At 40.1% G+C, this 12,955-nt stretch overlaps 1 protein-coding gene and 1 long non-coding RNA gene across 27 annotated transcripts in view; one reads left to right on the top strand and one right to left on the bottom strand.

Annotated features, from left to right (window-relative positions):
• The window catches only part of nbeaa (neurobeachin a), a 1,045,297-nt gene that overhangs the window by 639,891 nt on the left and 392,451 nt on the right, over positions 1 to 12,955 (bottom strand). For 24 of the 26 annotated variants that reach the window (XM_069891655.1, XM_069891654.1, XM_069891651.1 and 21 more), the window contains 5 exons: positions 11,046 to 11,146; positions 10,747 to 10,842; positions 8,149 to 8,270; positions 3,722 to 3,848; positions 2,207 to 2,326 (listed from right to left, as the gene is read on the bottom strand). In XM_069891655.1, the coding sequence (XP_069747756.1) occupies positions 2,207 to 2,326; positions 3,722 to 3,848; positions 8,149 to 8,270; positions 10,747 to 10,842; positions 11,046 to 11,146 (566 nt within the window). The other 2 variants (XM_069891671.1, XM_069891673.1) reach the window with 2 other exon arrangements.
• The window catches only part of LOC138739488 (uncharacterized), a 58,919-nt gene continuing 53,316 nt past the window's right edge, over positions 7,353 to 12,955 (top strand). Inside the window, exon 1 of the long non-coding RNA XR_011342290.1 lies at positions 7,353 to 7,578. This is a non-coding gene — a long non-coding RNA (uncharacterized lncRNA). The remainder of the gene's footprint in view (positions 7,579 to 12,955) is intronic.

Here is a 12,955-nt window from a genome sequence, read left to right as displayed (position 1 = left end):
AACCTGGTCCTTTCATGGCCTGTACTTGTGGTTTGGTGTTTCTGCTGGCTACGTGTAATGAACTGGTGAAAACTTACAACTTTATGATCAAGATCTTTTGATAGTTTCTGTGCAATTTTTGTTTTTTTGGTGTAATACCTGATTTTTCCTGTTCATGAAACAATTGTACCAGTCCACTGTAGCCTCAAGATCATCACTGCAACTTGTCCCACTGCAGTTCGGGTGGCGAAATAGTAATCTTGCCTCTGTTCATGTACCCATTCTGCAGTGTGATTTTCAAACTCTGGCCAATGAGTGATTCCTTTTCTCAAAGAACATTGCCTTTTTGGTATTTTTCTTAAAGACTTTTCTTTCTTCCTCCAGTCTCTTACCAACTTCTCATACACATGAAATTTTCTTGTAGAAGTGTTAATTGAACTGACCTCATAAAATGCTTGACTATTGTCTTGCTGTAGTCATGCTGTGTATCAGTACCCTTTCTGCAAAGTGCTCACAGAAAGGTCAATTCTGGATTGTTTACCTAAGATAACAACTTGAGAAGAAGAAAGAAAGAACTGTTGTTTGCTGGAAAAGGTGCGGGTTTTGCAAGCCATGAGTCACATGCTCTCTTTGGAATTTCAGTTGGAAAAGACAGAGTGTTGAGTTAACAGCTCAGCCAGTCAATGTATGGGACACTGACAAGTAACTGAAAAGTGCAATCCAGGGAAAACTGTTTGAAACAGAAGAAAGCAAGTTCCAGAGCAGTAGATGGCTGGAAGTGCTATCTGTCTGATGTTTCTCTTGAAATAGAGGAAGGAATGGAACTCTGTGGTAGCTTGGAGAAAGAGGTTACCATCTAAAAGACTCTGATAGGGCAAGTTTCATCAGAGAGACCCTGAGGTGACTAGTGGTGGTACCTCAGTTGTGGAAATCCTGGAGCAACAAATATCTCTCTGCAAACCCTACAAGAACCTTCCTGAGCAGTAAACAATTGCCTTTCAAGCACCAAGCCTGGTGAACTTTATACATGTTAAATTCTGTGCACAGTATGGTGATTGCCTGCAACCAGAGAACTTGGAAGAAGGAGAAGTGAGAGTGAACTGTGAACCAAAGAACTTTTCTTGAATTTACACACACATTACATACACGTGCGCTTAGAATTAGAAGGGGGTAATTTGGGTTAGTATATAGTATAAGAATAGAGTTAAGTTAAAGTTTGGTTCTATTTTCATGTTTGAAGTTGATTAAAAATAACTTTTGTTTTGAAAGCCACTTGTCTTGGTGAATGTCTATTGCTGCTGGGTTTTGGAGTCCTTTGGAAAAATATTGTATTTTCAGTTTCATTCCCTTTTCTTCATTGTACTGTATTTATTATAAAAACCAATAAAAAAGATAGAAAAAGAAAGAAAACAAGTATAGAAAAGTTTTGCAAAAAAATAAAAAACATGAAAAACTGTAAATTATGAGTGCCAATTTAATCTTTTTTTACATTATACTCCATGTAAAAGAAACACTATTTTCAGGGTAAGGGCAGAGGGGCCAGGTTTAATATTATAAAGTTGATTTTCAGTTTCTTTGAAAACATCAACAATTGGTAAACTAATAATTACACCACCAGAATTTGCATTTCTAATGTGGCTGTACAATTAGCATTCAGTACAAAACAAACAGCATTGGTAAAAGAACAAACATGGAAATCTACTTCATTCAAAGAATGCAATATTGCAGTCTCTGGAAATACAAAGTTGAATCAATAAATCAGTTATCATTGTTAATAAAACTGAAAATGTTCAAACCTAGTTAAATTTTTAACCTAAAAATTGTAAATGACTCTTTCTGGTATTGAAAAATGACTTTCAAATACGCACTCTCTCTATTCCATGACAAGAAATCTGCTGAACCATGTTTTTATTTTAAATATCTGTTTATTACATTTCAGATTCAAACTTACTTTCAGGAGTATTTCATAAATTATATTCCTCTTCATGAAAACATGAATAAATAAGCTTTTTTTAAACTCATCTGTTTTGTTGTCTTGAGGAATTTTTCACTTGCAACTTACTTCAAAACTCATTAACTTCTTTCTCCTTCACTGTTGATCAGAACAATCTATCAGAACAATCTAAGATGCATAAAAATATTGGAATATGTTTATCCTTCATTCTCCAAACACCATCATGCAACTGCCCCTTTTTTTATTTTTAGCCTTGTGCAACAATGGACTTACATCATTGGTGTTGACATGCCAAGCCATATCTCCATAGGAAACCAGCTGACCATTGACATAGCAACGAATCTCACTATTCCTCCAACGATTATAGATGTGTACAATGCTGATCATATACCACTGAAAAATATGTATTCAAATTATATTATCCATACATGAAATCTCACAATTGCCCCATACTAAATGTGGGACAATCTATTTATTTAAAACGCCATTAAGTACACCAATCAAAGTGAGTATTCACAATACTGGCTAGAGCAACAAAAAAAATGAACATTATCTATCCATTTAATTTTTATTTACCTTAAACAAGCTTCTGGTACTCATCTTTAATGTTTTTGTATTTAACAATAGAACAATTGTCTTCCACAATCTGCTGGAGGAACTCAGTGGGTCAAGCAGCATCTGAGTTGTCAAAGTTTCAGACCAGAACCCTTCATCGGGACTGAAAGTACAGAGAGTGATAGCAAGTACAAAAAGAACAGGGTGGGAGGAGTTGGCAGGGGCCAGTAGAGGGGTAAAGGATGATGGACAGAGGTACTTGAATGCAGATGCAAGCCTAAGTGTAAGAGAGACAAGAGAAACAAAAGGGTCAGGTGCAGAGAGATATATCATGCATGGTTAGGGGAGTGGGTGGAACCAACGACTGCCAGCACAAAGAGGGAGTAGGATAAGAATGAATGCAGTTTAAGTAGGGTGCATGAGAAAGGGGGAAAATGGACAGGGAGAAGAGGAAAGGCCTAAGAACTGAAATAGCACAGAATAGGAAAGAGGGGTCATACTACCCGAAACTGTAACATTCAATGGACTGCAGACTCCCCAGGCAGAATATGAGATGCTATTCCTCTAGTTCACATTGGGCCTCACTATGGGAATGGAGAAGGTTGAGGATAGATAAATTAGTCAGAGAATGGGAAGGGAAGTTGAAACAGCATGCAACCTGGAATGGAGGGTGGGTATTGTGGACAGAGCATAGATGCTCTGCAAAAGATTTCCCAAGCCTGCACTTGGTCTCATGATGTAGATGAGGCTGGATCAGGAATACCAAATGGAGTGGATGAGGTTAGAGGAGGTGCTGGTGAATCTTTGCCTCACCTGGAAGAGCTGTTTAGGTCCATGTTTGGTGTGAGCAAGGAGGTGTAAGAGCACCTTGGTTACAGGGAAAGTACCAGGGGTCTCAGACAGATGGGAGGGGAGGGATGAACAGACAAGGGAGTCAAAGAGGAAGTGTTCCCTCCAAAAGGTAAAACGTGGTGAAGATGGGTAGATGTGGCTGTGGTGGGGTCTAGTTGCAGCTGGTAGAATGACAAAGGATGATGTGCTGAATGCATAGACTGCTGGGGTGAAACCCCACCCTTACTATGTGTCCCCCAATTGTGTTCAACTGTTTGAATAGTACACAGCATCTTGCACAATTACAATTCAGATCAAGCAAAAATAAAATTTTGACAATAATATTGATATTCCTGAAAAAAAATTCTTGTTATAAATTTCTTAGTTTTATCAGCAATTTACCTTTCTAGGTTGAAAATCATACTTCACACAATGTTGGAAACCTTTTCCTTTTGACTTCAACGATGTTACAATCAAACAATTTCCAACAAAATGTGCTGAATAGCCAACTCCTTTACTTGTTCGAAAACTGTAATTTAAAAATCAAACTGTTTTTCTTCAGAAAGTTACAGGCTTGGCAACAATAAGTCATGGGTCATTAAATTATAAAACTTTTAAGTGCTAATAATACCAATAAGGAAAATCGCCTATAGATTCTGATTTCTCAGTATAGTACATTTCCGATTATCCAAAACCATTTTACCGAAATTCTCAGTTATCAAAAAAAAATTCAGCTGCAACAAAACGTCACAAATTGAAAAAATATTTTAACCAAACATGCCCATGTGGGGCTCTGATGCTCTGTTAGTGCCAGTTTGATAACAACTGAGCTCAAAACCAGCTGGGAAGACAGACGCTGAAAGGCTGGATGCCATCCCAGAGAAGCAGGCTAGAATCTCTCGCCATCAGTCAGCGGCTGGAGGAAGTAGGTGAGTCAACCAGGGCATGGGGAGATTGTCCTCGTTTCAGCTAACTCCTTCCCCTCTCTTTTATTTCTACTTTACCCTCCACTTTACTTGGTTCTGCTGTCCCAGAGTTATTACGGAGAGCACCTCCCGGGCAGGAGCAAGGTCCTCAGGCTCCCGAGCAGGATCAATGACTTCAGGCTCCTGGGCAGGATTGGAGGCAATGGTGGTAAGGTGTTGGGGATTGACGACTGTGGCAGGAGCGGGAACCGCAAGCTTCCGGGCTCCGAGGCAGGATCAGCGACTTCAGTCGGAGGTGTCGGGGATTGGCAACAACCAATACAAGTAGAGTGAAACCTCATTAGAATTCAATTCGTTAATCCGCGGAATCACTTATAGCGCAGGTGTCATTGATTTTAGGATGCCGGGCTAACAGTGGCTAACAGCAACAAACTCAAAAATGGACTCTTAGGACAGGCAGGGGGGAAGCATGAGTCGGGCGGGTGAGGGGAGAGACCGGCAGTGTGAGTCGGGTAGGCAAGGGGGGAGACCGGCAGCGCACGTCGGGCGGGTGGGAGACTGGCAGCACGAGTTGAGCGGGTGGGACACTGGAAGCGTGAGTCAGGCAGTCGAGGGAGGAGACGGCAGTGCGACTCGGGCGGGCAAGGGGGGAGACGGCAACACGACTGGGGCGGGCAGGGGGGAGACAGCAACGCGACTTGGGTGGGCGAGGGAGGGAGACAGCAGCGCGACTCAGGCTGGTGAGGGGGGAGACGGCAACACGACTTTGGTTGGCATGGGGGAGATGGCAGGAGAGAGTGGAAGACAGCAGCGCGACTCGAGCAGGCAAGGAAGGGAGACGGCAGCACGACTGGAAGGGGGTGGGGGTGGATACAGCAGCACAATTCAAGTGGGCTTAAATCTGGGGCAGCTGGCTTTTGTTCTGAAATCTAGAAAAATCTGAAATTCGGAACACACTTTCTCCCAAGGGTTCCGGATAAAGGATTGTGTACCTGTATATGCATCTATTCCACGACTCGGCTGTAACGCGGTATGAAATCTTGGACCCCAACTACCGTGTTCTAATGAGGTTTTACTGTATTCTGCTGATACTACCGGGCTGCTTAAAGCAATTTCTCAGTTATCTGAAAAATCCGGTTAGCCAATAAAGGCCCAATCCCGAGTGTTTTGGATAATCGGAAACATACTGTATAACCTTTGAATCTTATCAGAGATTGATCAAAAATGAAAGTATAACCCCCACATTACTTTTTCACTCATCCTACTTTCACACCAGTATTCATTCACTTCAATGGCCAGAATGTTTTCTAATCTATGAAATGATATATTGAGCCCCAAAATAATACATGGAAAAAAGTTTAAAGATAGATTCTGTAAAATATGAATGCTGATGTAATTGGTCTTAATGATTTTAAAAGCTGGGTTACAATTTAAATCAATTTTTGCATTAGTTGATCTGTTACCTGTAATCTAGAAACTAACTTTTTCACAAATGCAGAAGTTGTTATAGGCAACAAACTAAAAACTTACCTGCACAATTACTATGAACCTACTTTTTCAAGATTCCTGTTATTAATGTTTACATCCAAGCAATTTTTATTTATAATGATCTGCGCAGCTGTGTGCCCCTGCACAAAAAATGTCATCATACAGACCAAACAATCCCCAACAGAATATCTGAAAAATTCTGAAGGCCACCTAAGGTCTGTCTCCTGCTAAAATGATCCTCAAATACATCAAATTATACCATGTTCTCAGTTCACATGAGTGGAGCCTAAATTCCTGCACTGGATAAAAACCTGTCATAGTTTTGTCAGGCAGATTACCCTAATGTAAGTGTTGCTAATTTTTCACAAGTTCACACCCTCTGAACTCAATGATAAGTCCAAAGTTGGAACAATGTCACAAACATGAGAAAGAGTGTACTGCATCTTCATAGCTTCCCCAATCAGAGACAAAGCTTGAATTTATTGACAACTGTGCAGAGAGAAATCACTATTTCCATGTGGAACTACAGGCAATTCTATGCAAAATCCACCCTGCCATATATCCCTGATAAAAGTGCAGAATTCAACAGGTAACAACAGTTCCTCCTACCCCACAAACACCTCCTCTTTACAAGTTAAAAGGCATTTAGACAGGTACATATAAAGAAAGGATTGGAGGAATATGGGTCAAACAGTGACAAATAGAACTAGCTTGCAAAAGCAACTGGATAGACAACATAGACGGCATGGGCAATACTGTCCTGTAAAACCCCTGATAACCATCTTCAAAACTGAGTAGAATGGATGAAATAATCTTTATACATTTTATTCAATATTTTCACTTTTTTTAAACATGAGGTCATTAAATGCATTACCAAATCCTTGAAAATGCTATCTACAGACTCTCTTCCAACTAATCGTTCGCCATCTTCTTTACAATTTATTGACATATACATAACTGCATTGTATAGATGCTCCAAAATTTTTGCAGCAGCCATGGTAAAATATATCAGTTACAACAGTACAAATTAAATTAACACAATATGCCACTACAAAAAAAGGTAATAAATATAAAAGTATTAATAAATATTCACTTTGGCAGATGGCTCTGTAAGTGAGTGATTCCCTTTCATATATTAATTTGATAATGATGATTAATAAGAAATATTTATTTTGTTTCTTTACAATTGTCAAGGAATGTGTTTCTGCATAATCTGTGGGTATTTTAATGACATTATTCTCATTCTTTCCAGGTACCACTTGCTCAATAACCTGCATTTTGATTCAATTTAATTCCCAAAGGGTGTATGTTTTTAAGGTTCTATTCTCTGTTAAATCTGCTAAACAAAATGAAGCCAACTTAACTGAAAAGAAAGGATATGAAATGGTGCAAAATTTGTTTAATGGATTTAAAATACTGCATCTATCACATGTGATAGAGTATTTTGAGGTGGCTTGGGAGGAATTGCCAGAGTAGCTTGCACACACATTTTAAAACAGAATCTTTGCAGGACTTTTGCCTAGTGCTTTTTGCAGAGGAGCAACAAAGTATCAACATACAGCTTGCCTCAGAGAGCATGTGATTTTTGCAGGCAGAGACAGAACAGCTTTGCTCTCAGAGAGGGAGGGAGTGAGAGAAAAAGTCACAGAAATCAGTTCCAGAGGGACAAACTAGCAAACTTCGGAAGGCTGCCTGGTCAAAGGAGAAGACAGGTGGTCTGAAAGGTGACCTGAAAGAACGAGGATCATCTAGAGAACCCTGAAGGGGGCAAGTTTCATCAGCAAGGCTGATTGAGAAGGAATCAGTTGTGGATGTCCTGGAAAAGGAATCACTCTCTGAAAACCAGTAAGAACCCTCCTGAGTGGTAACCTGTTAAGCACCAAAGACTGGTGAACTTTGTTAATGCTAGCTTCTGTGTACAGTACAAGAATTGCCTGCAACCAGTGAGATTAGACTGTGATCCAAAGAACTTTTATAATCTTAAATATACATTACACACACTTGCGCTTAGTATTAGGAGGGGATTAAGTGGGTTAGGTAGGTAAAGTAAGTATGTTAAGTAATAAGTTAAAGTTTAATTCTGTTTTCTTGTTCAAATATAATTAAAAACTACTTTTGTTTAAATAACCCTGTGTTGTGGGGCATATCTATAGCTGCTGGTTTTTGGGGTCCTCTGGACTCCGTAACACACATGCATTAAAAACTATTAAAATGGAAAAAAACACTAAGCATATTTGTGGCCATTTCTCTGAAGTTGCCATTTCGATAAAAGCATTTATTTAAATATTGTTTAACTTGAATTCAGAATAGAAAAAAAACACAAAACATTATGAATCATACCATTTGCATAAATTTATCAAAAACATACCAAAAGGCAGCTATCAACACAAATAACAAGAAACAATTTGTACATACCAATAGAGATAGGGCTTGTCCTTGTCTACATTTATATTATTTAGTGGATCCATCCGAAACCAGGTATTTAAGGTAAAACCATTTTGATACGGCCACTTAGCAATAGGAGGTAACGCAATGGCCTAGTTAAGAAAAAAAGTGAAAGGTAGCAGAGATCAGAATAAACGGCAACTTTAGTTGATCATTTTGTGGTGCCACAGTGAACAATTCCATTCCATTCCATTGCACAATACTTCCCTGGCCATTGGCAATCTTGTGAAAATACCATTTGCTGATCCCAGTCTGAATGTAGGAAATAACAAAGGCCTACATTCTCTTGATAAATGTCTGCAAGTCTTTTACTGTTAGGAAGTGCAGAATTGGCATGCAAACAAAGTTCTGAACATTTTCTCAGCTTTCAATTTTTAAAAATTCATTCTGCTGATGGGTGTCACATACAGTCCAGTGGATAAAAGGATCAGGACTCAAGAGTGTATAATCCTTGGACCCAATCCCAGAAGACCCAAACAGTATTGACAAAGCTCCTATCAAACACTCGAAAGAATGTAAGTCCTTAAAAGGTCTTTCACAGACATATTCAAAAAATATTTTAAACATTGAAAATGATTTTTTAAGTCAAAGCATGAGCTATTTTTTTTCCAAAATCAGCTGTATCTTACAAATGGGATATTTTTAATCTGTAGGCCTAGAAATCAATTTTCAAGTGAATACATTTACTGTATTTTTGCGAGATTTGACATGGAATTCATCCCCAGTGACAATTCCCCATTTTAATATTGGGGATCTACCCTTAAGGCTGCTATTCTGCAGCATAATTGGCCATCTCAGGTGTTGCGTATTGCCAAATTGTTAACTGACAACAGCCTAAGGGATAAGAAACCGACACAGATGCTGAGAAGATGGACTCTATTGAAGGGGATGTATGGAAGCTGAGATTCTTCCAATGTTTACCTCATCAAATTCAGGGTCACTTGGTGAGTGTCTTTCACACGTCCACCCTCAACAAGTTGGGAGGCCATGCTGACTTCATTATGTCCACGACCTTTGCAGTAAAGATAGAAGCATTGGCCACTCTCCCCGAGTCAGCAGGAGCAAATGGAGCTGGAACAACTGCTTACTGCACCTTGCCAACACTTTGAAGTCTCCAGACACATGAAATTGCTGCTCCAGATTCCCGTTTCCATCACATGCACCTGGAATTGGTTGGTCCGTTTCTACCATACAGAGGACACATTTATCTGCTCACATGAGGACCAGGCTACCAAGTTACAGGAGGCTATTCCTGTCACCGACATCTCTGCAGATGTCTCACTCGGGCTTTCATGGATTGAGTTCCATCTTTCGGTGTTCCAGGCTCTATTATGATGGACCAAGGGTCTCAGTTCGAGTCAGGGTTGTTCTTAACTCACACTGATCTTTTAGGCACCATCTGCATTCAGATTATGGCTTACCATCCAGAAGCCATGATCTCATTAAGCATTTCCACCACAAATTGAAAGCAGCAGTGACAGCAGGTGGTGATGCATCTCTGTGGAATGAGCATTTGCCCATGGTTCTCAAAAGTGGATTTTGGATGTTCAGCAGCAGAAATAGTATATAGCACCAGGTTGATACTGTCCAGTGAGTTTGTGAAACCAGGTCCAAGGATGGCACTCTATGAGTTATGTCAACCGTCTTTGGGAAAACATGTGGTTGTTCAGACCAACTGCGCAACGTATGTCACCTTCAGTGTATATGCCGGATGATTTGCAACTTGTATGCATGTGTTCCTTCGACATGACAATGGTCGTAGACCACTTCAGCCCCTTTACGACTGACCTTTTGAGGTCATACAATGCCACCCAAAGACTTTTGTGATTCGTAGAAATGGAAAAGCTGACACAGTCTCCATTGACAGATTGAGGCCAGCATATATCAATGGTCCACATTCATGTCACTGCCAATCAAAGCATACACTGCCCGCCTTGCAGCATTGTACAAGGTCAGGCCAGACTGTCAGTCCTTCAGACTGTTACATAATGGAATAGATTCAATCAGTCACCTCCTTGCATGGCTTGGAGTCTGAGGGGGCTGGGTCTGTTGCGGTCAACAGAGCAAAGTGGGAGATGTTCCAGCATTTGGCACAAAATGTGTTCTGGACCAACAGCAGGTCAGAATAACTATTGGCTTGGCACTGACAGATCCAAATGCAAAAACACTTAGCCCATTATAATTTGGCAAATCAATGACAACATTAGAACACAACACAAATTGATTTCTAGGAAAACTCGAAAGGCGCAGATGCTGGAATCTTGAGTAGACAAATGATTGCTGGAGGATCCACTCCTATTCATTGAAAAGTAACTGCTCAATTCTGTAATCAATACATAATAATATTATCATTTTATTAATAATATATTTTTAAAATAATAGTGCACCACTAAATTTTCCATTGGGTTTTAATTACAGGATTTATACTCCATTCTTCCACTTCTTTCCTACTCCTCCCTACTCTCTTCTCCCCCCTTCCCCAATTCTTCCGAGACTAATGCCCTTGATGACAATTCAACGATTAAATAAATAATTCGATAGTTAGATTAAATAAATAATTAAACATACTGCTGCACTCCGTCCAGGAAAGTTGAAAAATGTATCTGGGCCTTGTCGTTGTGGCATCTGATTCAGAATTGAGAGCAATTTCACTGCATGTCTTGGCTGTAGAAAAATATGAAAATAAAATCTTTGATCCTTGATGTGCAGAATTAATCAAATGTTAAAAACAATATTTGACCACTTAAGAGTTTATATTTTTAGGAAAATAAGCAAAACACAAGATATACAGTACATACTAAAGCAGTAACAATATGCTAATGAAGTTTCACTAATTTGCAACCAATTGTTTTAACGCTGAAGCTTACCCATAATCCACTTTCTCCACGCAGCATGCTGAAGAGAAGCTTGAGTTCCTTAACAGTAATACTGTAGCTTGCTAGAACACCCAACATGTCAACCAGTAGATCTGCAGAGTACAATGTAAATATAACAACTCCAAATTGAAACATTTTATTGCAGAACAGTAACCAGGAAGCAACAGAAGAAACCAATGGTGAGATCGTCAATTCAAAATTCCATGGATATAGAAATTTAGAAGGTTCTACCATGTCATTTAAGTTACCTTATCAACACCATCGCTCCAATTTTTACTAAAAACAATCTGCACAAATATAATGTTTGACAATTTATCAGAATCAGATTCTACTACAATTTATCTTAATTTAAAAAAATAGATTACATCCATTCATTGTCAAAATAAAAATGAAAGCCTAAGTTTCCTTGATAATTCACTGCCACATTAAAGAAATTATATTTGATTTTGGATAGAAAGTAAACTCAAGGAAAAATACATATTCAGAGACCATTCAGAATGAAATATAGCATATTTAGAACAAAACTAAAATAAATCCTCAGAAGGTTGCAGGCACAAAGAGAACAAAAAACACAGATCAGTACAAGTACAGACCCTTTGGCCCACAGTACTGTGTTGATCGACATTAAACTATTCCACCATCAAGCTAACCATTCCCAATTTCAGAGAGCTCGATTTTTCTTACATCCATGTGCCTATCTTGGAGTCTTTTTGTTTAAACTTAATTGAATATATAAAAGTGCTGGAGTAACTCAGCAGGTTACACAGCCTTTATCTGAAGTAAAAGGCAATAAACATTTCAGGCTTGAGCCCTTCAGCAGAAATATGGAAAAAAACAGGTAGAAAAAAATGGGGGAATGTAGAGGAGTACAGGAGAGGAGGGAGGAAGGGGAAGGAGCTTTATTTGTTTACATGTGTGTATTGAGTCAGTATTTTTTTTTTGCACTGCCTATAAGTGGTAATTCTGCCTCAACCGCAGGAAAAAGGATTTCAGGACTATATGTCATGTCATGTATGCACTCTGACTATAAATCTGAATCTGAGCTAACAAGTAAGAAGTAAGGTGGATACAGGTTGGAGAGTAGAAGAGAAAGAAGCTCAAAAGTGATTAGGGGTGAGGGTAGATCTCTGATTGGAGACCTAAGGGAATGGTTGAGGAGCTGAAAGCAAGGAAAGAGAGGGGTAGGAAAAGAGAGATACCAGAGGAGGGGGTTCACAGAAATTGGAGGTCCATAATAATGCTGTGTGTTTGGAGAGTGCTGAGGCAGAATATAACGTGTTGTTCCCCCAATTTGTGGGTGGTCTCAATTTGGCAGTACATGAGACCAAGGACAGACATGTCACTGGCAATAGTGTGTGGAACTGAAATGGTTGGCCACAGGGAGGTACTTTCTATGAGAAGGTGTTTAATGAAGTGATCTCCCAAACTTGCACGTCCATCATAGAGCGCCCGAGGTCGTGAGGGATGTCCCTGGTCAGCATGGTGGTGGCCAGGACAGTCTCAGAGTCGGAGTTGTCACTCTCCACTTGTTGACGTCAGTCGTGGGGTGTGGTGTGCAGCAGCCTTTGGCACCCGGAGGCATGGGGAGCATTGGTAGGGCAGCCTGGTCACCACCCATGTTGACCATGTCATTCTCAACGTCATCAGGGGCCTTCCGTGTTGGCCGCTGCCTGGCCCAAGATGGCGGCAGAATGTGGGGGCCTGCTGCATGGCTGTTCTCCTTCCCCAGCCATGTTTGTTGCACTAGGAGAAGTAACATCATCGCGGCTGGCGGTAGTGACATCATTACGTCAGCCGGAGGTGACATCATGCCGAGAGCCAGAAGTGACATCATTGTAGTTCGCGGTGACCAGCAATGGCGAGGTGGGGGGGGGGGGGTCTGGTCCAGGTGCTCGGGGCAC

This window comes from Narcine bancroftii, chromosome 7 (assembly GCF_036971445.1).
Source record: "Narcine bancroftii isolate sNarBan1 chromosome 7, sNarBan1.hap1, whole genome shotgun sequence".
Taxonomy (NCBI): Eukaryota; Metazoa; Chordata; class Chondrichthyes; order Torpediniformes; family Narcinidae; genus Narcine; species Narcine bancroftii.
This window is presented reverse-complemented; position numbering and strand designations above follow the sequence as displayed.